This window comes from Vanessa cardui, chromosome Z (genome assembly GCF_905220365.1).
Source record: "Vanessa cardui chromosome Z, ilVanCard2.1, whole genome shotgun sequence".
Lineage (NCBI taxonomy): Eukaryota > Metazoa > Arthropoda > Insecta > Lepidoptera > Nymphalidae > Vanessa > Vanessa cardui.
This window is the reverse complement of record NC_061154.1, coordinates 12,741,031-12,765,633: the sequence shown is the minus strand read 5'-3', so window position 1 is coordinate 12,765,633 and position 24,603 is coordinate 12,741,031. Positions and strand designations below refer to the sequence as shown.

General features: G+C 30.1%; 3 protein-coding genes across 3 annotated transcripts in view; 2 read left to right on the top strand and 1 right to left on the bottom strand.

The window, feature by feature from the left end:
• The window catches only part of LOC124542967 (proton-coupled amino acid transporter-like protein CG1139), a 39,809-nt gene extending 30,318 nt beyond the window's left edge, over positions 1-9,491 (top strand). The window contains exons 2-8 of the mRNA XM_047120931.1: positions 822-901; positions 1,967-2,101; positions 4,319-4,591; positions 4,675-5,035; positions 5,461-5,642; positions 6,076-6,251; positions 7,686-9,491. Of these exons, the coding sequence (XP_046976887.1) occupies positions 822-901; positions 1,967-2,101; positions 4,319-4,591; positions 4,675-5,035; positions 5,461-5,642; positions 6,076-6,251; positions 7,686-7,993 (1,515 nt within the window). The 3' untranslated portion in view covers positions 7,994-9,491. The remainder of the gene's footprint in view (positions 1-821; positions 902-1,966; positions 2,102-4,318; positions 4,592-4,674; positions 5,036-5,460; positions 5,643-6,075; positions 6,252-7,685) is intronic.
• A 3,117-nt stretch (positions 9,492-12,608) lies between these two features.
• LOC124543142 (E3 ubiquitin-protein ligase UHRF1-like) lies at positions 12,609-20,582 on the bottom strand. Its single transcript, XM_047121212.1, has 16 exons — positions 20,336-20,582; positions 19,402-19,573; positions 18,928-19,285; positions 17,997-18,137; positions 17,630-17,832; positions 17,370-17,470; positions 16,569-16,773; positions 16,305-16,393; positions 15,790-15,874; positions 15,414-15,540; positions 14,836-14,985; positions 14,449-14,587; positions 14,025-14,214; positions 13,669-13,856; positions 13,164-13,262; positions 12,609-12,925 (listed from the first exon to the last, which is right to left on the bottom strand). The coding sequence occupies exons 1-16, from the start codon at positions 20,483-20,485 to the stop codon at positions 12,776-12,778; spliced, it is 2,547 nt and encodes an 848-aa protein (XP_046977168.1). The 5' UTR covers positions 20,486-20,582; the 3' UTR covers positions 12,609-12,775.
• Positions 20,583-21,701: 1,119 nt separating this feature from the next.
• On the top strand, positions 21,702-24,013 carry LOC124543334. The gene is made up of 7 exons (XM_047121534.1): positions 21,702-21,825; positions 22,686-22,778; positions 22,882-22,969; positions 23,198-23,317; positions 23,394-23,509; positions 23,591-23,726; positions 23,806-24,013. Exons 1-7 carry the CDS (start codon positions 21,742-21,744, stop codon positions 23,949-23,951), a joined length of 783 nt encoding a protein of 260 aa, XP_046977490.1. The 5' UTR covers positions 21,702-21,741; the 3' UTR covers positions 23,952-24,013.
• Positions 24,014-24,603: the final 590 nt, after the last annotated feature.

The window sequence follows — 24,603 nt, the reverse complement described above, 5'->3', positions numbered from 1 at the left end:
TGGTTCCATCAATTAAACTGTCATTATCCTGCGAGTAATCACGTATTAAAAAAAACATAGACTAGAAAAATGTCAAATCAATTTGAGTACATCGACACAGATAGTGTTCCATTGTACTTATTACTGTTATGGGGATTTGATGATGTCGTTGCCATTTAGCTTAGCGTGGGTGTCTAGCGGTTTTTACGGCACTGTATACAAAAAAAAAAAACCATAAGCGTATGAGATACTGTGCTATTGATTTCGCCCATATATCCTCCGTTTAGGTGGAACAAACCAACGTCCTTTGATTTTGGACTGTACTTACCCTTAGCGATGATTTTGTTAAGTTCCATTCAAATTTACACAGTGTATTTATAACATTTTCAATATAATTATTATTCAATCGATGGGATATTCAACGTTAAACAATATTTTATCTAGTTTTAGAGTAAACGCAATGTCCCCTTAAACGGAATTACAATTATTATTATTTACCCCTCCAATTGAGCTTAGAGCTAGTGTTTGCCATTATTTTTCATCGCTAGGCGACCCGTAAGCCGCTGCGCTATTCTAGAATTCTTGAGCTAGGCTATTAACGCTTCAGTTATTGATAATGTTAGTCTGATTAATCCAAAATATAATGAAGTCAACGGAGAAATCGATAAAAATAGAAAATAAATCAAATGACACTTTTATCAAGCTCTTGTTTAAGACATTGAAATAAACTTCTTATGTACTCATTCTATACAATACGGTATTACACATGACAACAAATTCAATTCAATTAATTAATAGAGATTTATTGCCATTTCTCAACTAAGTTATTTTTCTTATTTCAGGAAGCCGAAGAATGGGCCCGAAGACAGAGCGGTCCGATGGTCAATCCTTCTTTCGAACCCGACGATTTTCTCCCACAAAGGTAAGTTTCATCCCTGTTTTGGTAATGATATTTTATAGACATACGTCACTAAATCTAGTTTGTGACAGTGTGCATGTCATCCGAATAGCTTCTGACGTCACAACTTAATCGCTCATTGTATTTTGTTTATTGTTAAAACTCAATGAGAATTCATAATTGATTTGTATCTTAATTCCTCCACAAATTTCCTCTGAGTCATAAGAGACTGAATAAAAGAGTAAAATTTCCTTTCGTATGATCTAATGCAACTTTTTCACAATAAAAAAACAAAATATAAATAGGTTCTTAATGTATTATACACATTTATACAGGATTTTATTCTGCCCTAAAAAAAACCTCAATATTCGTCAAATCAAATCGACTGAAGTAAGAAATGCAATGGTTAAAGTTCGATTACGCGATTCTATATTTAAATTATATCGAATCACTGTAAATGTAGGTCACAGAAGAACATACTTTCAATATCGAATTCTGCTGTTTATCAACCTTTACAAATCTGAGAAATATAAAGTCGTAAATTATTTCCAAAATGACTTCTGTGGCCTCCATTCTATATTTCGTAGTTTTCTGGCCTAACATTATATTAATATCGTACTATTTTTAAAACAACCAAATCTAATATTTTCACATTATAATCGTAATGTTTACTAAATAGTTCAAATCGTTTAAAATTCAACCTTGAGTCACGTTAAAATAACATCTATAAATCAATAAGCCGCAAACATTACTCGTCTCCTAGCAATCGAAAATGGCAAAGTAAGTTGGTTCCACCGACGCCGCTTTAAAATCTACTTTACCTACTTTTTCAATATAACGCAGTTATTAATTTTGTTAATACAAATTCACAGGAAATAATCAATATATTGTAATTAAGCAATTACATTTCTTATTTCTCTTGTACTTATCTTTATAAGCTGGATTTGTCTAACATTATAACCAATGATCAAATTTCGTGAGTGCATAAAAGTAATTGATAAAAATATTAGATTTTAATTAAGTAGATACGTATTCCAATACAATGTGGTTCGTAGAGAAAAATATATTGTACGTGAAAATCTTTTTCAGTTTGTCACCAGTTAAAGATGACAAGAAGAGGCCAGGAGATAAAGGTATATTCCTCGTTAACATGAAAGAAAAAAACCTCCAGGAAGTCGAGGAATACGAACCTTATGATAACAGAGTCGTAGAACATCCTACCACGTAAGTAATTAGAATTTATCATAATTACTAAAAATAAATCTAGTCATGGATAAATAAATTATATAAGCAATGCTCTGCTTGTCAAATCAATCATGACAAAAAGAAAAACATTAGTGTTTAACTAATACAGAATATCACATAAACAATATAATTAATTAAGGTTGATCATCTTTTAAGTGACATTTACTAAATATATTAAATTAAGGTTGATCATATTTTAAGTGAAAATTAATAATTCACAGCACGTCCTGCTATGAATCAGGGTATTCAACCTTCTCGGCCATTTCCTCTTCCTAATTTCCTCAACGATCCATCATATCTTAGGGCCACAAGGACTTTCCTATTTTTCTCATCTAACATTGTAATAAAAACAACGTCGTAAACTCCATCTCGGCTTATGTACTAAAGAATTAATTATGACGTTTTACGTATAACTATTATTTATAAAAACGCTTAAGATCGTTTAAGTTGTAGTTTTTTTACTTTTAATCATAATAAATAAATTTAATTATAAAAAAAATAGTAATGAATATAAAAGACATCGTATTTTATATATAATTAAATAATGTTGTTATCTGTTCGTTTAGTGTAATGTTCAAGATATTTTCAAATTATATTTCATACGTAGATCCGACCTCGGGACATAAATTAAAATAATTTTGCAACACCACCGTTAATTTTTTTGTAGTCTGTTAATATGTAGTGATAAATTTAGTGCTATATATTTCTCACACAGGATTATGTATGTTACAAGATGCAATAACAACCCATAAAAAATATGTGAACGTATTAGCACTGAGTACGCGTGTGAGATCTTCTTACGTAATATTGATTATTTTATAATGTTTTGTTATATAACTCAAAAAGCTATCTAATAAAATTACTATTGTACACCCAGGCGAAATCAGGGCAGTAGTGACCATTATTAGAATGAGGTCCCACGTACCTACACGCACCTACCGACAAGAAACAGTAATAAACTTACATAGAATTTGTAAATACGCCGCGTAAATACATTACTAACATACAAACATTAACTCGTCATTAACATAACTCTTCGTTGATTTTCGTCGTATATTATAAACACGTCTCAAATTAATATTACCTTCACGTTGTTTTCACTATAATAAGGAGTTATTTTTTCCTTCTATGAATTACTAGAATCTTGACGTAATTATATAGGATCAAACTGAATAACAAAATCAGATCAAGGTCTCACGTACATAGTATTAGCAAAAACAGTAGGCAAGTATATACTTATAACAATCTGTTTCCTTAATTCAATTAAATGTATTTTTATTTTTTATTTTACGCAGATAGGTATATCCTATTTTAGGAACATTAATATTTCTTCATGTCATACGAGGAAGATTTGCCTTCATTTGCAATTTGAAAGGTTAAACTTAAGAATTAAGGTCTTAGTGTTTTCCATCGTGATCGGACTACCAAGTATGTTTCGTAATTCAGTACTTCCATCAGCAATATATTATAAGAGGTTGTGAACTTTCGTACTGCAATAATACCTTATACCCTCGATTTACTGTATTGTTAAACTCGTTGTTGCAAATATTTCTTGCTATTTTAATTAAATTAGACATTATTCTAAAAAAACATATTGACTATAGTATTTATTAAAAATACTAATAAACGTTTTGGTCCGTATTACATTAATGAAATTTATTAATTGATTGTACAAACAAACTGAATAGTATATATTTTTGTATATGCAAGAGAATCAATGCTATGTCTTGTCAATATATTAATTGAATGTGTAATTGAAATTTACATTCACTCTTAACTTCACATGTAATACTAGATCTAGATTTAATTCGAAATCCTGCCTAGACAAGTAATACATACAGTTAATAAAGGGATATGAGGCAATGTTTAGCGATAGTATCTATTGCTGCAATACCTTAGTTTATATAAGCTGTGACATTACTTGTTATTCTAGATAATTCAAGTTTGGTTTGTTAAAACTGATAAACTATTTAAGCGAATTACGGTTCCTGTTGCAATGAATAATGTGTTTATGTCCAATGAAGGATATTCAGATATCACTGGATAGGAAAACTTTAAAGGAAACGATTATTATAGGAACACAATAACAATAAACTATTATTATTAATAATATTATATTGCATATAAATTACATCATGTAAAATGTTCCATGAAGACGAAATATATAGACATTTGAAATAGATTTATTTTTTACAGGAATACAGAAACACTCCTGCATTTGCTAAAGGGGAGTTTAGGTACCGGTATACTGGCGATGCCGCACGCATTTGCAAAGTCCGGATACGTGGTTGGAACCATCGGGACCCTCGTCATTGGGGTACTCTGCACCTATTGCATTCACGTTCTTCTTGACTCGTGCTACGTTCTATGCAAGCGGCGGAAAGTGCCTTCTATGTCATACACAGCGGTCGCTGAAGCGGCTCTCTCAGAAGGCCCTGACTGGTGCAAAGCATGTGCTCCTTATGCCGCGTAAGTAGCCAAATTGTAATTTATAACTATAATTTATGAATACTTTTTATTTTAAGTAAGTTAATGTAAATATTTTTTTCCAGGCATGTAGTAAATGCATTTCTGCTAATCTATCAGATTGGCACGTGCTGTGTATATGTGGTGTTCGTGTCCGAAAATATTCAATACGTTTTAACCAAGCACTTCGAGCTAAACGTCACTGTAGTTGAAGTCATGTTGTATATTCTACTGCCTTTAGTACTGATAAATTGGGTTCGAGATCTGAAATACTTGGCACCCTTCTCAGCGATAGCCAATGCAGTAACTATCGTCAGTTTCGGCATTATCCTGTACTACTTGTTCAGAGAAGCTCCTACTTTGGAGGGTAAATTGCCCGCAGGGAAGATCGCTGATTTCCCACTCTTCTTTGGAACTGTGTTATTCGCTTTGGAAGCCATTGGTGTGGTAAGTAAAATAAAAGTTTATATTATTAACATTAAACTCATTAAAAAAAATAAAAGTACATATCTATATTCAAATAGGGTATTAATTATTCTTTAACTACTTTAAGAAAAAATTAAAATAATAAATATTTCATTTAGATAAAAGATATGACGTTATTCTCTATATTATAAACTTAATTATGCCAATATTGAAAAATTTCTCATTAACGGGAATCGCAGACTGCTCTCGCGCACAAAAAACCTTTTTCTAAAGTATGATAATAATAATAAATTTGAGTAATTCAATCGAACATACTTTTTAAGTTATTGCTATGTTCGATGTCCGATAATTATGTCAAGATTAGCTTTTTTCGTAACTTTCTAAAAACTCTGACTGATTTAATATAGGAAAATAAATATCTAAAATATTTAAATCTTGTCCTTTAGATTTTGCCGCTGGAAAACGAAATGAAGACCCCCAAAGACTTTGTTGGAAATTGTGGAGTCCTGAACCGTGCCATGATTAGCATCATAATTTTATACATTGGTATGGGCCTGTTTGGATACCTGCAGTATGGCAATGCAGCGGCCGGCAGCATCACTCTTAATCTACCTTCCCAAACTGAGACGTAAGTATACCTTGCCTTACATAATTACATGTCATTTCCTACCAAGATTAGTGTTTTTTAAATATTAAAGCAATTAATCCTTTGAATGATAAAGACTGAATCTACATTTAATATAAATTATGTTCAATAATATGAAATTTCTTGGACATGGTAATGGAGCTTTGAAAAAGTCCGTCTGGATTACCACCGAATTATCAGAAATTGTATTGACAAACAGCTGTACTTAGTATATATGTGAGGGAGCTAGTCTAACTGCAAACACATAAAATCTTAGCTCCCGAGGTTCGTGACGCATTAGTGTTATATTATAATAATTGGATGTTTCTTCCAATGACGATTTTCTATAAGCGGTGATTTTTAGTATTTTATTATAATGTTCGGTAATTGCACTCTTTAGATAGATACTATACTAGTGACAATCTTATTTTTCTAGGCTCGCAAGTGTTGTTCAATGTCTTTTGGCGTTTGCTATTTTCATCACTCACGGTCTCGCCTGCTACGTCGCCATTGACATTTTGTGGAACGAGTATATCGGCGTTCGTCTCCTGAATAGCAATCATCGAATTCTTTGGGAGTACGTGTTAAGAACCCTCATCGTGCTGGTCACTTGTAAGTTTCAATGTAAACAATTATTACGTATACAAACCCACTTTAGAAAATAGGATATAGTTTTTTACAAATTTAATTATGATTTTAAAGTAAAGTAAAAATGAAACAGTCTATAAATATTCGGTTACTGGGCTAATGTCTCCTCCACTTTTTAACCATAAGAGAACACTCCACCCTGCTTCAAAACGGGTCGGTGGATATATGGCAGATTTTCATCGGCGAGCATGAGATAAATTATGAACACTAATTAGGACAATTCAATGGTACTCACCCCGATTTTAATTCTGAGCCTTCATATTTTTACCACTAAGCAATCACAAGTTGATTTTGATGTTTTAAATTATATTGAGATGATCCTTAACTTGAAACATAATGTTGATTTTCAGAAAATCGACAAAATATATTAATGTGTGCAGTAGTTTCTCATTGAACTGTAACGATATAGTGCATTGAGTTATGTCAGTTTTATAGTAGGTACATTTTTATGTTAACTTTTGGTTTTAAAACGAATAAATGAATATGCTTGAACCTCTTAATGGAAAAATCAATTTAAATACTGTGTTTAAAGAATATAGAATAGTGTGAATAAGAAGGTAACTAAAAAGTTGTACTTTGCAGTAATTGTTAATAAGTAAATTAAATAAGTAAAGTAAATTGGTTATACGTATAATGTTTTAATCAACCAGCAGTTTTTTTAACGTTCTACGTATTTTTGCATTAACCAATTAACTCGAATTCCTGAAAAAAATATTTATTCGTTAATTTAAGTCGTCCTCATTATACCGATCTGTTTTTGTTTAGCTCGTATAAAGCCACAATCAAATAAATAGGCAGTTATTGTTATACAACAGACATACCTAAGTTTTATATTATATTTTTATAGATTCATATTTTCACATTGCATCATATTCAATTTTAATAGCACTAAACGTAAAGTAAGCAGCAAGTCTAGGTTTTGATTTATAATTAAATTTAAGATATTACGAAGATAATTGCTACCTAGTTGGAGCATAATATGTATTTAGGTATAAGGTGAAGCACACGTGATTGAGCCGAGATGGCCCAGTGGTTAGAACACGTGCATCTTAACCGATGATTGCGGGTTCAAACCCAGGCAAGCACTGCTGTTTCATGTGCTTAATTTGTCTTTATAATTCATCTCGTGCTCTGCGGTGAAGGAAAACATCGTGAGGAAACCTGCATGTGACAAATTTCATAGAAATTCTGCCACATGTGTATTCCACCAACCCGCATTGGAACAGCGTGGTGGAATATGTTCCAAGCCCTCTCCTCAAAAAGGGAGAGGAGGCCTTTAGCCCAGCAGTGGGAAATTTACAGGCTGTTACTTTACTTTTTTTTACTTTACTTTAGGTATAAGGTAGTATGTCGAGACAGGTAAACTACATTGCATTAAGAGGACATTCTCTTTTTCAGTTGGTTTAGCCGCTGCCGTTCCAGAGCTCGATCTCTTCATCTCGCTGTTCGGCGCTCTATGCCTCTCCGCTCTCGGTTTGGCCTTCCCAGCTTTCATACAAAGTTGCACTTACTGGTACTACGTTTCCGACTCCGAACGCATCAGAATGATAATAAAGAACGCTATTGTAGTACTCTTCGGCGCTCTCGGACTCGTCGTAGGTACCTGGACGTCCCTCGACGGAATTATCGTGAAATTCTCTGGCCATGGGCACGTCCTGAATGCCACTGAAGCCACCATCTTCAATGAAACAAGTTTGATGCCTTGAAATAACGTTAGCTTTTAGTGTATCAGTGCCATTATGTTAAAAACCGTCCTTGGCATATAAGTACAATATCGAAGAACAGGAGGAACGAACATCGTACAAAATCTGACACCATTACTACTACACCGTAGTCTAAGTTAACTCCATTATTTTGTTACTAATTTGTTATATTATATCTATGTAAAATGTGTAATATAATATGTAAATATAACAAACTAAAGAGTATTATAAATACATGTCCAACAGTTATGCTACAGAAATGAAAACTTTTAACACAGCAATATTTGAACGTAAAATTCATTATACTTACTAATAAAAAGTTTTGGTCATAAATCGTGTATAGAATTAAGCAATAATTTATTTTATTAAATAATATTCCGTACTACTATCGAATGAAACCTCTGGCAACACAAGTGCTTTAAATGTATAGAATTATTAATTTTAAAAGTTGACACATTATTATATTATTAAGTGTAACAGTGGCTGAGTATTTTTGAGCCTCAATTTTTTTCATTATTAGACAGCTGATTTCAGAAGTAAGCCGAATCAGTTGGGAGGTAAAGAATTACTAACAAATCCAGTTAAAATAAGTCGATAAGTTTATTTTAAGAAAGAAAATTATTATTTCGGAGTGAAATTACCAAATTCATTGTAGTATTGTCTTATGTTGTCTTCGTTATGAAAATTGATAGATATTTTATTATAAAAGCGTAGCAATTTTTTGAGTGGTGAAACTAAATTATAAAACTCGCTTGAACCCGAAAGGCTTTCATGATTTTTTTATTCGAATGTATTGTGTATTCTGTATCTTCTATGGACCGCTAGGGTTCAATGATGGGCCGGACCCACGTCGCTACCCCACATGCTACGCCTAACTGTAATACTTTACCTCGCAGCAGAAGATATTGTAGTTTATTGTATGATAAAAATGTTTAAAAATGTAGTTTGTAAGTAGTTTTAAAGTGACAGTGAGAATTTATAATTGAAACAATAGAATGGCATTTCGTTAGAATAAGACGTAAATTCAAGTTTTTCCTACCCATGCAGTCGAAGACATACAATTTTTTGACCAAATGATATCGTCATGTTCTAAATACAGGCATTTTTACTGTTATGACCTCGCAAAATTTGTTACCGAAACGATATTTTGTTATTTACATTTATGTTACGCAGGCCGGATGCATATCAATTATTTATAAAGATTTGCCAAAATAAAAGATTCCTATTTATTTATACAAATGAAAAGTTTATTTTATTTTTACGTATATGATATTGTTATTTTTGTATTATCTATATCAAATCTGCAACTATCACATAGACGGTCCGGTCGTGAATTTTAATAATTAATCTGTGATGTTATGTAATAGTAGATACAGTATTTATTAGGAAATGTCTTGGTTAATTATGTTAATTGTGAATGATGTGTTTTACACGTCGGTGATATTGTGCTCAGAGCTATGTTTGGGTTTAATTCCCATTACAAATAAATATATTATAAATACTTTTCTTTTTAATTATCCCTAAATATTCCATTCACTATTATTATATTTTAACTTACAAATTATATATACCTACATGTAAATTCTTAATATATAAAAAATATACACAAAAATTAAAAACACATATACAATTACTTACTCAATAGCTTATATTTATAAATAATATTAAAATCAAAAAATAATAAAGCGTTATTAAATAATAATATTGTTACTATTAGTGATGAGTCGACATTCGTTTTAGATTCGCTTTAACGCAATAAATATTTCGACAGCTTGAGCTAAACTTGGCTTTAGGCTGATATTCGGTTTAAATGTATTTGTAATACTATACTTATATTGTCGATCCTGACTTAAAACTATTAATTAAAACACATCTGGTCTATATGAAAGTGAAGTCTGATATACTCATTGTCATTAATTTAATTTGCAACACAATAAATCGAACGTGATAAAAGTAAGACTAGATTAAATGTGTTCTTAATTTGCCAGTAAAATAAATAGAAAAAGAAAAAATACATACATAGCAAAAATTAAATACCGGCGGGGTTCATCCAGCAATAATTGAAGGAAATCTTTCTCGAGAAAGCGTAGATAAATGTACCGAATGTTCGGCCCACTTTCTTATTCGGTTCATACCATTTCGGCCCTTCATTGGCTTATTTTACAAAATGCTTAACGTACGACCTTTTATGACGCCATTTTTTCATGAACTCATAATGAATACCAGAGATTATTTTCGATGCCGACCAAAATTGTCATGTTAAATCAAGGTCAATGTTATTTATTTTTCTTTGGCAAAGGAAAGACCTGTAAATTCATGAGACTTTATGAATTTTGTTAATAAATTAAGACATGGTTACTCCACCAAGGCTTAAACGTACCCCTTAGGGTTTCATTACATTTATTGTTACACGAAAGGATAATAGAAACAATAATGTCTAAAACAAATTATTTATTAGTCAAATCAACATTACTCCTATTTCGAAAAAAAACACCCGCTTCAGTAGATCAAACTAAACCTAAAATAAAATGGAATACAATAAACATAATTGCTTTTTATAATTGAAATAATATGTTATACAAAACAGCTAAATCAATAAAATCAAGTTAAGGTACATTTCTAAGACTTTATATTAAATTTAATTGTATATGATATTGAAATACATTATTTATAATTGCTATATATGTGGTTTCAGTGTCAAGATTAACATATATCGGATTTTTTTTTCAGGTTAATGTCATCATCGTAAAAATGAAATTGGGACACTAATTGTGAGTTTCTGAAATTATGATAAGTCAGAATAAAGAAATACTGTACTCTTATTGGTCTATTTCAAACATTCGCTGTCAATGACCTATCAGCATGAACGGGGTATCAAATTTGTTTCACTAACAAGATGACTATTTTCGATCGATTTGTTATTAACTCCATTTAAAAATTCAAAGTAATTTATATTCGTATTAATTTGTATCATTTTATACATTAACCATTTCAATTATCAATACAAATTCATAATATATGTACAGGAATGTCTACAATAAATTCATAGTACTATGACAATTTTTAAAACATTCTTGTCAGTATCACTAAAACAAAATGTAGAAATTTGAAAGAAGTCAACATATTGAAACATAATACGTAATTTACTTGAACATTGGGTGTTTTGAACATAAAAAAAAATGAAATAAAAATTGAAATACACATTAGAACAATAGTTATTGACAATTCAAAGTAAATCATTTATGGCGTATTAAATTGTTATATAATATTATAAATATTACTAAAAAATAGTTGCTTTACTTTAGCACTTAACGATTACCATAGAGAAATATAGACATTAGACATACAACGTTTTGGTTCATAATACAAGTCAAACATAGACATTTTGTAAGGCACAATTTTCGTCCATCGAACTTTATTTATCTAATCATCGAATCATATATTCGAAATTTAAAATTTTCCAAGCCTGCGTATACCAAACTATTAAACACGAATAATTATCGACACATACTAGTGGAGACTATAATTAAAGTAAATTACGAATGAAATTCAATTAAAAATATAAACTTTCCTAAATATAATGAATATTAAGTATAGAAAAATTAAAGTACATATATTTAACTACTAACAATGTTACATTAAATATCAATAATCCTAATACTAATTATATTTGTACTCTCGAGATTAAAAATGAAAATGGAGGTATTTAATATGTTACAATTACATTCATCAATTAATAATTATATAAATTTATTGATTAAATATATTGATATATAATAAATACACATATGAAGTGAGATATAATATACTACTAACTTGCTTGTCAGTGATAGTATACTAATCTGTCCAGCAGTTTATGGACTGGAAAGATCCATACATACTAATTAAACACTTAGAAATTAAACATGGTTTACGATGAATTTCAGATTCAATAAGTTTCATTCAAATGCTATATCTTTAATAATAGGATTGATACGATTATATATTCAATTATATATTCCATAACAAACATAATAATATTATGTTATAAATTTATTAAATAATAATTATAAATACTTGAATTGAATTTATTATATATTTGATGAATGTAATATAAGACAGAACATAAATATGTTAAAATGATCTTTTGAAATCCCCTTTTTAACATAAAATGGGGATCATAGATAAATTAAATTATTATTTAGTAGGAAAAAAAAAGAACATCTAAGTGTAAATCCTTACATTATATCACAAACTATTATCAGCATTGGTTTAATTATACTGAATTGTTTCCTATTACTTACTACTTTCAAACTAAAGAGAATATCGACTATTCAAAACGATGTGTTAAAGTACAAATAAAGATATATTTTTTACAAAAGGATGAATGAATTTTAATTGTTGGCAGTGAAACCATTGTGTAAAACTCTATGTTGAATTGTATGTATTTATCCACAAAAAGAGTTAAGTAACAGAATCATAAGCTAACTTGAAACTCATTAACTCATTACATTTATTTAAGTTTAATCATGAACTAATCATAAAGGCAGTAGTATTAAGTGTTACAAGATAGTATCCTAGGTGCCATGTCCATGAGCTATATGATATTCAAATTCAAAAGAAAATTTTGATGATTCTCCACACTGTACTATCGAAACATCATCGACGGTAGTCATGTATTGTAACGAAGGAAATGTCACGTGTTGAAACCATTTGCATCATAGAGTTTCCTCGATATACAAAGAGTCCACCAGTGGATATGGCCCTTATCTTCTGTATTGGTTTGTTCAAATTAAACAGAATTTTCTACTTCTTGCCGGCATCATAACCGGTCAAAATTGTACGTAGTGCTGTTTTTAAATTTTCATTTATTTGCAACTCCACTTTGGAAAGATTATGTCGACAACAGGGACAGCTTTGTGATTCATTTGACTTGAATGCCAACTTCATACAAGCCTATAACATAAAATATGTAAATATGAAATTAAACAACACCGCATTTGAACACTATTATGAATATATCAATAATTAATATTTCAAATACACGTAAATAAAATAAACTCTTTTCATATTTATTATTTGACATATTTCTAATTTAAATTTAAGATGACAATGACTACAAATGACAAACATTTTAAGGCATTACCAACTAATATGCATTGCATTTACCCTATATATTAATTTTATAACTTACCATGCAAAAGTTATGCAAGCATGGTGTTGTCACCGGACTGACGGCCACTTCTTGGCATATGATGCATAAGAAAACTTGTGTCACATGCTCTATAAATTCCTGTAATAGTTTAATTATTATTATTGTTTCACACAATTATACAAAACATGTCAATGAGGTGCTTATTTTAAAGGAGCCTCTCTGTTCTTTGAGCCCTTAAGATAATCTATGTTTTGGTTTTGAGTTTATTGACAAAACGACGTTAATTTGCAACAAAAAAGGCACAAGAAAATTCAGTAGTGCTCAAACGAATTCTTGGATCAGGGATGTATTCTATTCAGTATGATGTATGAGTAACATCTAATATAGATATTGTAAAGTTAATTTTATACCTCTTTATTGCAATGTTATTGTTGCCAAAAGATAAAGCAATAGCTATTACCAATAATAATTTAAAGTACATTATATTTCTTTAAGTACTATAATATCATATATACAGGTAAAGTAATGTAATATTATATAATACCTTTTTGCCTTGCTTTTCGCAAATATCAAGACATTCTCCCCACAGTTTAGCGTTTAATGTATCAGATTCAATAGCCTTCTTCTCGTCGGTAGTGAGACCAATTTCTTTCTTCTTTTTATTGGATTTGGGACTTTTTATAAACATACTTGGTATTTTCGTCTTTGGACTTAGCGACTTATCAGCTACATCTGTAATGCATAAAATAATAATAAAATATTAGACAAACTATAAAAGCAAAATAATATGCAGAAATAAACAATTGTAAATATTATTTAATGTGTGTCCATTCCAAGGCAAGCATCTAGGAGACTTATGTTAGAACCGTAAATAGTAATATAATATGACAATAAAAATACCTTTATTTTTATTCTCCTGTGCTTTTTTACTCCCCTGAGTCTTTCGTTTCTTAAGGGGAGGGGATGCTTCAGATTCAGACGAACTCCTATTGCTTTCACGCAGGGCTCTTTTCTTATTGCCTTTACCTTTGTTACCTTTCTCCTTTAAAGCTTTTTTCTCAGCCTCGGCTTCCAAGTATCCATCTGGATACTGAAAATAGTACATATTGAATAAATACAATTTGACCAGTATATAACGGATTTTTCATATAGTGTAACTTAGGTAAGTAACTTATTATAAACAAAATTGTAATGAGTGTTGGGCCAGTCTTATAAATAATGATCTCTTTGAAATTTGACAAGTAAGTGTAATATAATTAAAAAAAAAATAATATAAAGTTTTAAATAACATAATCAGATTAATAAGATATAATATTCAATTTACCACAATAGGGAATTGCTTAGCGCCTGGCTCCCAAGGCGCCGGATTGGGGTCATCTCGGCGTAACAAGTATTTCCACACACGATATCCGGACAAACCCTTTTCTGGGTAATACTTCACTACTTTGTAGATGCCATCATACCTAATCAAATTTTATTGTCATATTTATAACATCTTTCAATGTCATTTAAAAAAAAGTAAAATTGATATTATAAATATAACTAAGAATACAATGAAGTTTATTTGATAAAACTAGTTGATCCAAGTCCAAAAATGTATAGATCGAGCAAAATTTCAGCCAAATCAGTTAGGTGGCACTGATTCAAAATTCCCCACTCATCCTAGCTAATAAGAGTTAAATGAGCTTCTGAAATGTATGAAAAAAATTACCTTATGCCTTCCTTAGGAGCATACTTTGGAAAATGCTTAAGCATTTTATAAGACCGTACGACTCGTACGGGCTTGCCTTGCTGCCAAGCCTCGCGTGCGTCTGCGCCCTTCTCACTCACTTCTTTCACGGCGCAATTGCGTGCCAGTGCTCTGTTAGGTTATATGACAAATTAATATTTGAAGTCATTATCTTATTTTCATAGAATAGTCATCTAATATCAACACTGTGTTATAGACCCTACCAACCTACCAGCCAAGTAATGATCATATACACACAATATAAAACTAACAATTTTGTAACCAAAAATACCCAAAAAAATTGTGTAAAAGTCAAATCACAAACAAAGTTAATCACACTTGGATATAATAATATTTAAATTATACTCTTACATAATCTAATTGACTTTAAGTAATTTTATGTGTGTAATTACACTGCCTAAGTGACTTTACATTATATTAAAAATATAACACCACTTGTTATTAAATTCACTGTTAAATGCGTAGAATTTTATTTATCGGGCTATCTTAAGTTGATCTATAAACTATTCTTTTAATCATAAGTAATAAGCCTAACTTACTTATTTTCCCTTGTAAGGGTCTGATCACATGATTGTTCAGCTGTACGCTTGTTTCCGGAGAGATCTCGTCCACCACTGCCAGTGTATGTGAACTCATTCCCATAGTCTACATCGTCTTCATAGCCGCCTATGAAAAATAAAAAAATAAATTAATTAACATTCCTGGCACTATAAGTAATTAAAAAAGAAAAAACAGCCATTATTTATCCCAACTTCTGAGCTCAGAACCTCCTCCTCTTATATGTGAGGTAATTTTCCACCACACTGAACCTAGTGTTATGTCGATTATTAGTTATATGGTCTAGTGGGAAATTTGAACTCCGATAGTAGTAACGATATTATGTATAAATAAGTGAATTCCATAGATTTTATTTACCTGATAATACTATACTATAAGCACCCTCGACGTCACGACCATGTATGCCTGACACGGGTGGTCTGTGCACGCCGGATTCCGATAGCTAAAACAGGAATGTTTAAACAAACAAATAGAATTTATATATCTCTATATAATAACATTTTATATGTAATAAACAAAAAACTATAATTCAAGCATATTTTTAAAAGTAAACTTTATTTAAACATCTGTAGTGCACTTGTTCCTTTATAACTCTCAATTGTTAGAAAAACAGACTGATTTAAAAAGAGAAAATAAGTAGATTTTCAAAAGTGTTTCTGAACTGTCCTATATAACTAATGACTTTTTTCCAAGAAGAAACAGTAAAGAACTCTTCAATTATAAATTGAAATGAATAATATAATATCTAAGTTAAATATCATTTGTACACAAGATTCAGCAACCGTTTTTTAATAGGCTTTTCGATCAATATACATTCTAATATAAAATGATGAGAAATTGAATTTTCTTTATTGGCAGTTTAAATATAGTACCTGTATGCGAAATCTCCAGCACATTCCAACTTCTATACCAGGAATAGGGCCAAAATGGTTAGGTGGCATGGCACATGTTTTAGTTTTACCTGAAAAAATGAGAGTGTAATTTAAAAATATAGATATGATGGTAAGGATATATTAGAAAAATATAAATCATAACAAAAGTTTTAATTTTTTTTTATAATTATAAGAAAAGATGCCCACGCTCAGACTGCAAAATTTACACAGGCAGAAATATTTTTGAACATGGTAATCACTTACCAACACAAGCCATCCCTCTTCCCCAATCACGATTGGTTTTAGAGGCGTTACCCTTCTTTGTCTGTTTAGCTGCACCAGGGGCTATGACATCATTTGGATCTCGTTTACAGGAGGGACAGTACCAGTCCTCTTCAGGTAACTCAGTAAGTGGAGGTGTAAGACACTTCATATGGAAACCGTTGTTACATTCATCGCATAAGACTATCTGAAGAAATATATTAAATTAATTTGTTTAAGGCTTCTTGTATTAAATTAAATAATAATATAAACTAAAAAAAAAAAATGCATTATAAGAGAAAATTTGTTTAACCGTTTTTTTAAACCAAGATATTTATAGTACGACACAACTTAGATGTCGCATCGGCAAAATTCGTAAAACCGATCACATCCGAATTGAGTATGCTATACCAATTTATCAATATTTATTTCTCATGCGAATATGATCTTTGCATAAACGTAATAAATTGTAATATCATATTGGTCAATTTGACGGGTGGATTTACATGCACTTGCTTTCTCTGACGCGTGAATCCATAGCGACGAATAGCGTCGAATGGCGCGATAGGGAACTATTTGTATTGGTTGTGTAAATCGGCAGTAATCGGTTTTAATTACATTCCATTTCATTTTCCGATGCTACATCTAATTTGTGTCCTACTATACATATATAGTGATATATACAATTATATTATAAATTGGTTTTATTTTTTAATAGTTTTCTGTCTCAAGCCAATGTTTATGCAGCCACTGTATAGTCAATGTTGACATTTAGATTTATTACTGTAAACTATTAAATGTTACCTTCTCTGGGGATTCCTTCCCTGAACACAGATAACATCCACACTCCTTACAGGGTGCATCCTCATCGTCACGGCATTTTAAGCAATTCAATGGCTGTGATCCTGGTGTCAAAAAATAAATAGAGTTTAAATTAATATATCAAATATTACTATATAGCTTATTTATTAAAATATTTAATAGTTGCTACATAATATTAATGAATATTTTTTTAGGCATTTCATTTTTCATCATTTATTTCAATTTGTATTGCCATAGCTTACTTTTTTCAGGAGCTTCTGATGTAAGTTTCTTATATTCATTATCTCTTTCTGCAACTGGTACTGGCTCTTCCAAAGCAAATATCTTGTCATGAACTCTGACTTTGGTGTCATTTTGAGGTATTGAATCGGGCCCCAAATATAACGTTCCAACTAGTTCATAGTTTACACGTAGTTTCTTAACGTCATCTACTTTGAAATCATACCTGAAAAGTTTTACATAATCACATAAATAATCATACAAAATTTTATCCACAATCGGAAATAATGCACAGGAAAATACATTCCCACACTATTTATTGTTACATTCAAATTTATTTTATCATTTGGATAGTGTTTTTTTGTTCAGTAATATTACTAAAATACATACCAGTATCCCTTTTCTAGTGGATCATCAGTGTTATGATTTAACATAACCGTTTGTCCTGGTTTCAAGTCTTTTATATTGATTTCTCGTCTAGCTCTTGGTCTTATTTCTTTTAATTTACAATATAAATCGGAGTCCTCTTCGCTACAAATAGATAAGATATTTATTTCAAGATGGCATTGAACAACATAACAGAAATATGGGTTAAATTTCTTTTACAACAAAAATCTCACTATATAAATTAAACATATATTAGTAAGTGACAGAACCAGTTATAAGCACAGTCAGAAATTGTCTTAAAGAATATCCACTAATAAATAATGTGTTATTTATTAGTGGATATTCAGCAGCAGCTTCTAAAGACATTATTTTTACAATGCTTTATATAAATTCTTGAAATGTTATAATGACTACTGCATTTTACAATGGTAAATAAAGATAGAACTAAAAACTATGATTCCAATTGTCATATAAACTACAACCTAAAGTTTGAAGCGAAAGTACTTAAGCAAATTAAAAAAAGCTCAGTTTTAATTATTAACAAAATTACCAAAAGATTCTATCTTAACCTATCAAAAAAAGTTAGATATCAATGGTATATTTTGTTTTACTAGACTACCAAACTAACCAAAAGTTATATTTAGATTTTAAGCCTGTGGTTCTGATTATTGGTATGGTGCTAGTCTCTATTCAAAACATTTGTGCATATTTTTAAATTCTAAACTTCTACCACTGTTGACACTTGCGTTAATGACCCTTACAATTAGTAGCTATCAACATCCCATGTTAAGCAGCATGTTATGCCAGATAATTTATTGTGACAAAAATTAAAACAATCCTACAATGCAAGCCAAGTATATTTGTTAATAAATACATTAAAATAAAAGGCTGAAATCATAAATATAGTACAAAGGTATAAATTAAAAATACTAACTCAGCATCTAATTGTACTTTATACAAAATATTTTCATCTGTAATTTTGACAGTTTCTACTTTAATTTCTTTCGTTTGTTTTCTTCCTTTTGCAGCTTTGGTAAAATACTTAGCAATACCTTTTTTCTTAGACTTACTGTCTTCTTCAGAACTATCACTAGGTGGCTTATTTTCAACATCGCTTTCTTTATCATATGTAATATCACTACTGTTTAAACTTTCTTCTGCTTTTTCCTCACTCTCATAATTTATATTTGGATCTAGTACTATGCGAACTATTTTTCCTTCAAACCATGCCCCATGTTCTCTATCTTTCATATCTACTAAATCACCAACAGTGTATAGCTTGCTTTCCGCATCTAAAAGTTAACATTATATTATTTGAGCATATATGATGTCTTCTAATTATTGTTAATTTTTATTTTTAGTTAGAACATAATAACTATAAATTTAAAATGAGCTGTATTTTACAAACCTTTGTAAGTTTTTTCTTTACTTTCGGTACTATCACCCGGTTTTTCATCATTTTCTTGTGGTTCTGGTGCTTTCTCATCATCTAAGTTTTCAACAGGTTGTATTCTTATCATAAGTTGAATAACATCATTGAGCTTAATATTGTAATCATGGAATGTGTACCCATCTTCTAACTAAAATCATTAACAATAAAAATCAAATAATGTTTATTTTCTATTACACCTTTACAAATATAATGACATGTCATTTATATATGCTCTATCTTTTCAATATATAAAAATAAAAGTTACAAAATAATAATTTCGCAAAGATCCATTGCTATAACGCATTAGTAAAAATGATGTCTTACAAAAATACTATACCATAATAATAATGGTGTGTAAGCCCAACCAAAAAATTAAGATAAAATAAAATTTCACATTGAATTTGATGCAATTTAATTAGTCCAGAGCTTGAAAATATTACATAATATAAAGTTTCAATTCGCAAAATGAGGCATTTTGAATATTAACTAATCAAATTAGAACTTGAAAGCAATACAAATAATTAATGGAAGATTGCAGAACTTGCAAACAAGTATAGTTTGTAATGCACAATATAGCAAAACTAGTAGCAAATCGCATAGCAAATATAAATGTATCATTGAAACTTTTGTCAAAATAGGTTATGAATGACTTTTTATTGACGAAAGACACTAATTTAACGTTACATTTTTATTTAATTTTTAATATTAGCCAATCACAAATGTTAAACGTACCATACAATAATTTATTATGCTTAAGATTAAGGTTTACTTATGTTCATTTAATCAATTATATCAACATCACCTACTTGGTAACGTAAAATAGACGCAGCAAAAGCGTGAATTTGTAACACCTCATGAATTTGTTTATTTTATAAGTGAACTAAATTAGTACCTGAAACATAAAACTTACCAACTTTCCCCCGTAGAACAACCGTTGCAACTTAGGTTCAACGTCGAATTTATCTCTTATTATACGTCTAAATTGATCTATTTTTGTAAGTTTTGACTCAACAACAACAATAGCATCTGGTTTGCCAAATATTCGTATTCGCACATGCATTTTAAATGTTTTCAAGTGATTTATAAAGAAAACAGCATGTTTATTCAAATTACAAGAACTTTTGAATGTGGTTTATCGAAATCGACAGATAAACGTTACTGACATTGACACTAAAAATAGCGCGAATTAATAACGTAACAGATAAAACATTGGTTAAAAAGCTATCACAATAAATAAACTACCAAATAGTTGGCTAAAATATCATTTCATTTTAAGGACAATAGAACGAACGGTCTTTGTGAAATATTATGTGCTTTTGTATAATATGTTTTTGATATGAAGGCAAATAGTAAGTAATTGTTTAAGTTAAGTACACACACACCCCACACCGATGATATTCTAATAAATTTACTAGAATATCATTGCCCCACACACACACCCCATATGATCCTTAATATTTGATCATGATTAACATTTAACAAAATGTGGTCAAATTTTATATGAAAATAGCATAATACCAAACGAACATTAAAAGAGGAAATAATATAATTGCTTCATAAATCACCCTCACAAATTAAATATTTTTTACTTCTAAAAATTAATCAAAAATTATAAAAAAAATACTAAATATAGAGCTCATTGGTATATATATTTTCGCATTGGATTCATTGCAATATCTGTCAAAGTTTCGGAAAAAAAATAAAAACATTGGGGTCAGTTACCCCCCTCACTCATAAGGAAGATATCTCCCTTATGAGTGACAGCAGATACCTAAAATCACGGGTTCAAATACTTTGAGTGAAGACGTAATATAAAAAAAAAAAACTATATCGAAAGATGCCAGACCCTTTGGGCAGGTGTCACGTCACGGTAGCATGCGTAAGCGATCCCGTGGCGCCCGCCGAAAGACGGAGAGGGTACCGCTGGTTTTATAGTGGGTAAACCTGGTGGACCTGGGCGCACTAGGCGTCCAGGAAACCGGGGAGTCCCACACACCCCCCCACTTTCCATCTCATGGGGGAAGCGCGTAAAGCGTTTTTCCAGCATAAAAAAAGGTGTTAAGATCTAAGATTAACTGATATCACATCACATGTTATTTTTATACTTGCAGAAATTAAATGTAAATTTATTATTTATAACGTATTGAAAAAAAAATAAACAAAATACTTATATTTTTATTTTTTCCTCCTCGTTACAGAATTGAAATAAGCTATTAATATGAGTGGCGAGCGATAACATAAATAACAATGCCTCCAATTAATGCAGAGAAAAAAAATCCGTATTTTTCAGTACTATTTTATTTTCAGTCTACTAAAATGAAACACATGTTGCAAAGTGAATTATTTTTGCTATCTTTTGTTTTATACATAAAACATAATAATGCGAGACAAGCATCAACTGTAAGTCGAAATGATACAAACATACTTGTATTACATAGTTTACATTGTAAAATAACTTATTATTTAAATTACTTATATAAATACTCAATTTTTTTAATCAAACGACCATTACAGATCCTTATTTTAATATTCATAGGATTGTTTTTTAAGTAGGTACAAAATATGTTACGGGCGTGAGGAAAATATATATGTATATTTACAATATTATTATTAAAGTTATTGGTTTATTATTAGAGTGATTTTTTAACTCTAAAATAATTTTGTACATAAGCAATTTACAATATTGTTTGTGTTATTTGTAGGTGGTGCCAAATAAGTCAGTCATTATGGTATCTGGTTTCATACAGTACCAGTGCCTATTTATTCTCGCTTGTTCATTTTTCTACTTAGACCGCCTTAGTAAGCAGAAGAGGCTATTTGACTGTTTTTTAAAATCCATTTTATATTTTTTAGTAGAAATTAAGGAACCCAGTAAAAGATGTGTTTTTTATTTCTAGTACATATTTTCCGAAAAATATCATATTAAAAAATCTATATTTAAAAAGCGCGCCCAAACTGTTTTTTAATCTGTGGTACATATAGTAGAAAAGCAAAGTTTACAAGAAAGTGACTTCATAACATAAGCCCGGCCAATCAGGAGCGTTTTGTGTCACGTGACAACCGTTTGAAAAAATGCATTTTTCATTAATGGATTTTTGAATAAATTAAGTATTATTTACTACTTTTGTTAGTAAATAACCATGAACTCATAATATACACTGATTACAAAAATTCACAATTTAGTTTTTCGCATTGTCAAATAGCCTATTACCGCATCATGGATATGCATAGGTACATTAAAAATAAATCTTATTTTATAGCACCCAGTATTGGTTGCTCGATCATCATTAGATTGGATGCCAAGTAGAGTCAATTCTCTGTACTCCGATGTAGGAGCTTGGAGTGGTAAATTCGTAAGTATCTAATCGTTTAATGAAATTGTTTTAATCAACTTTTACTCTGTATATATTAGTATAAAGAAGACATAATGTGTTTTCTAACAAATAACATTTACAGAGACCAGTAATGGATGAAATAGAATCAGATGAGGCATTGAGATTTTATCAATTTTTAAATTACTTGGATGGAGGAAGTTTTGGAACTGGTAAATTGATTTTTTTTTTCGTAAGCAAAATAGCAGTAAAATATATTGGTTTTAATTTACTTAGTATACAACAAATCAATCTCAAATATTTATGATATGTAGATTGCAATATTATAGTTAGTACATATGTATATACCTAAAATGTAACTGTTGTTTGTTTATTTAATTGTAAAATTAGTTTATTCAATTAAAAAAACCAATTAAATCATTTATTTGTACGGGATCCAGGCCCAATAGACGAATTCGTTGATGCAATGAATAGATTGGCGACGTACATGAAACAGCAGAACAGTCGAGAGACTCAAGTTAGGGGTATGCGTGAGTTAGAAGCGATTAATGGAGAAAAAGGTCATATTTTAAGTATAATTTTTATTATAATAAACCTACTTTTCAAAAAATATTTACATTTAATATACTGCTTCAGGGAACAGCATAAAAACCGTTTTAGAAATAAGCACCGTTATAATGAGGAAAAAACGTAAGTTCTTCTGTACGGGAGAAGTAAAGGAACCTATTGTTAACAATAAAATCATATGTAAGGTAAATTTTGAGTTTGGTTTTAAAAAGGTATCAACTTTTGTATCTTAAAAATAGTTTGTAAATATTACCTCTAAAAATTAGGACAGAATATTACTTCCAATTGCTGGATCATCTTGTAGAGATGCCATTATGTATTGGCACCCGAGTCTCACTGAGGAACATTATTGTGTTGGAGCCCTTGAAACAAAAAGTTCAGTTCACATCATGTACGTAGAAGGTGAGAAAATAAATCATACTTAGCCATTAGTCAGAAAGAGAGGAAAAGAGCTGTGACTTATTTTAATTTTGTTTTTCAGGCGAATTGTTTTGTAAAGGAGACGACTACTCAAAACGCGAGTACTTATTAGCATGTGATTTTTATGAGGATCAAGAAGCACCGGTTGCTGATTTATTGCAATATTATCCGGATCCCGATCCGGAAATATCCCCAAAATTATTTTAAGATTATTAACACTTTAAAATATAAACATAAACAACATTAATTGATTAAATTTTAGAACTATAGATTTTAATTTTTTTTTTCAATAAATAGCCTACGTATTTGAACGATAACATTAAAAAAAAGCTTACGCAACTATTCAAACCTATTGCTACATGCCAATTAAATTTATTAAGCGTAGGTACCTGATTGTTGATTGGAACATAGTCCATTTTCTAAACAAATTTAATGAAAAATCGTGTAATATTATATCGTCATATATTTACATACAAGTTTGATAAAACAGAATGAAATGGAAGACAGACAGGCGAAATTATTAATACTTATTTATAGATTTTAATTTTTACTGAAGTAGTTTTTTTATTGCTTTGATTTATAATTCATTATTTTTATTTTTTTATTAATGTTGGATCCGTTTACATGATACAAAGAACGATAACCCAATAATTAAGAAAAACCTTATAGAGCTGAGCAGACTATGCTTATTAAGTTAAATTATTAACTTTCTTAAGTAAATGGAATGTTTAATACAAAATACTTTTTCTACTATGATTGGAAACTCCTGAGAGGAACGTTCTAACAGCTTTTTATTATTATTATTCAGTTCAGAATTATAACAAGCGGTTTCGACGTTGCCTCAATTCCTAATCGAACA

Bases quoted from the DNA above. Each gene is read 5' to 3' on its own strand.
- LOC124543334 (XM_047121534.1), top strand. From the start codon at position 21,742: ATGAAACACATGTTGCAAAGTGAATTATTTTTGCTATCTTTTGTTTTA. The intron at 21,826-22,685 runs GTAAGTCGAAAT...CTTATTTTATAG, and splicing joins ATGCGAGACAAGCATCAACT to CACCCAGTATTGGTTGCTCG. The intron at 22,779-22,881 runs GTAAGTATCTAA...TAACATTTACAG, and splicing joins GAGCTTGGAGTGGTAAATTC to AGACCAGTAATGGATGAAAT.
- LOC124543142 (XM_047121212.1), bottom strand. From the start codon at position 20,485: ATGCATGTGCGAATACGAATATTTGGCAAACCAGATGCTATTGTTGTT. The intron at 15,541-15,789 runs GTAAATAAAATC...TATTTTTCATAG, and splicing joins TTATAGTATAGTATTATCAG to GCGGCTATGAAGACGATGTA. The intron at 14,215-14,448 runs GTAAATTGAATA...TACTATTTTCAG, and splicing joins CTAAGCAATTCCCTATTGTG to TATCCAGATGGATACTTGGA.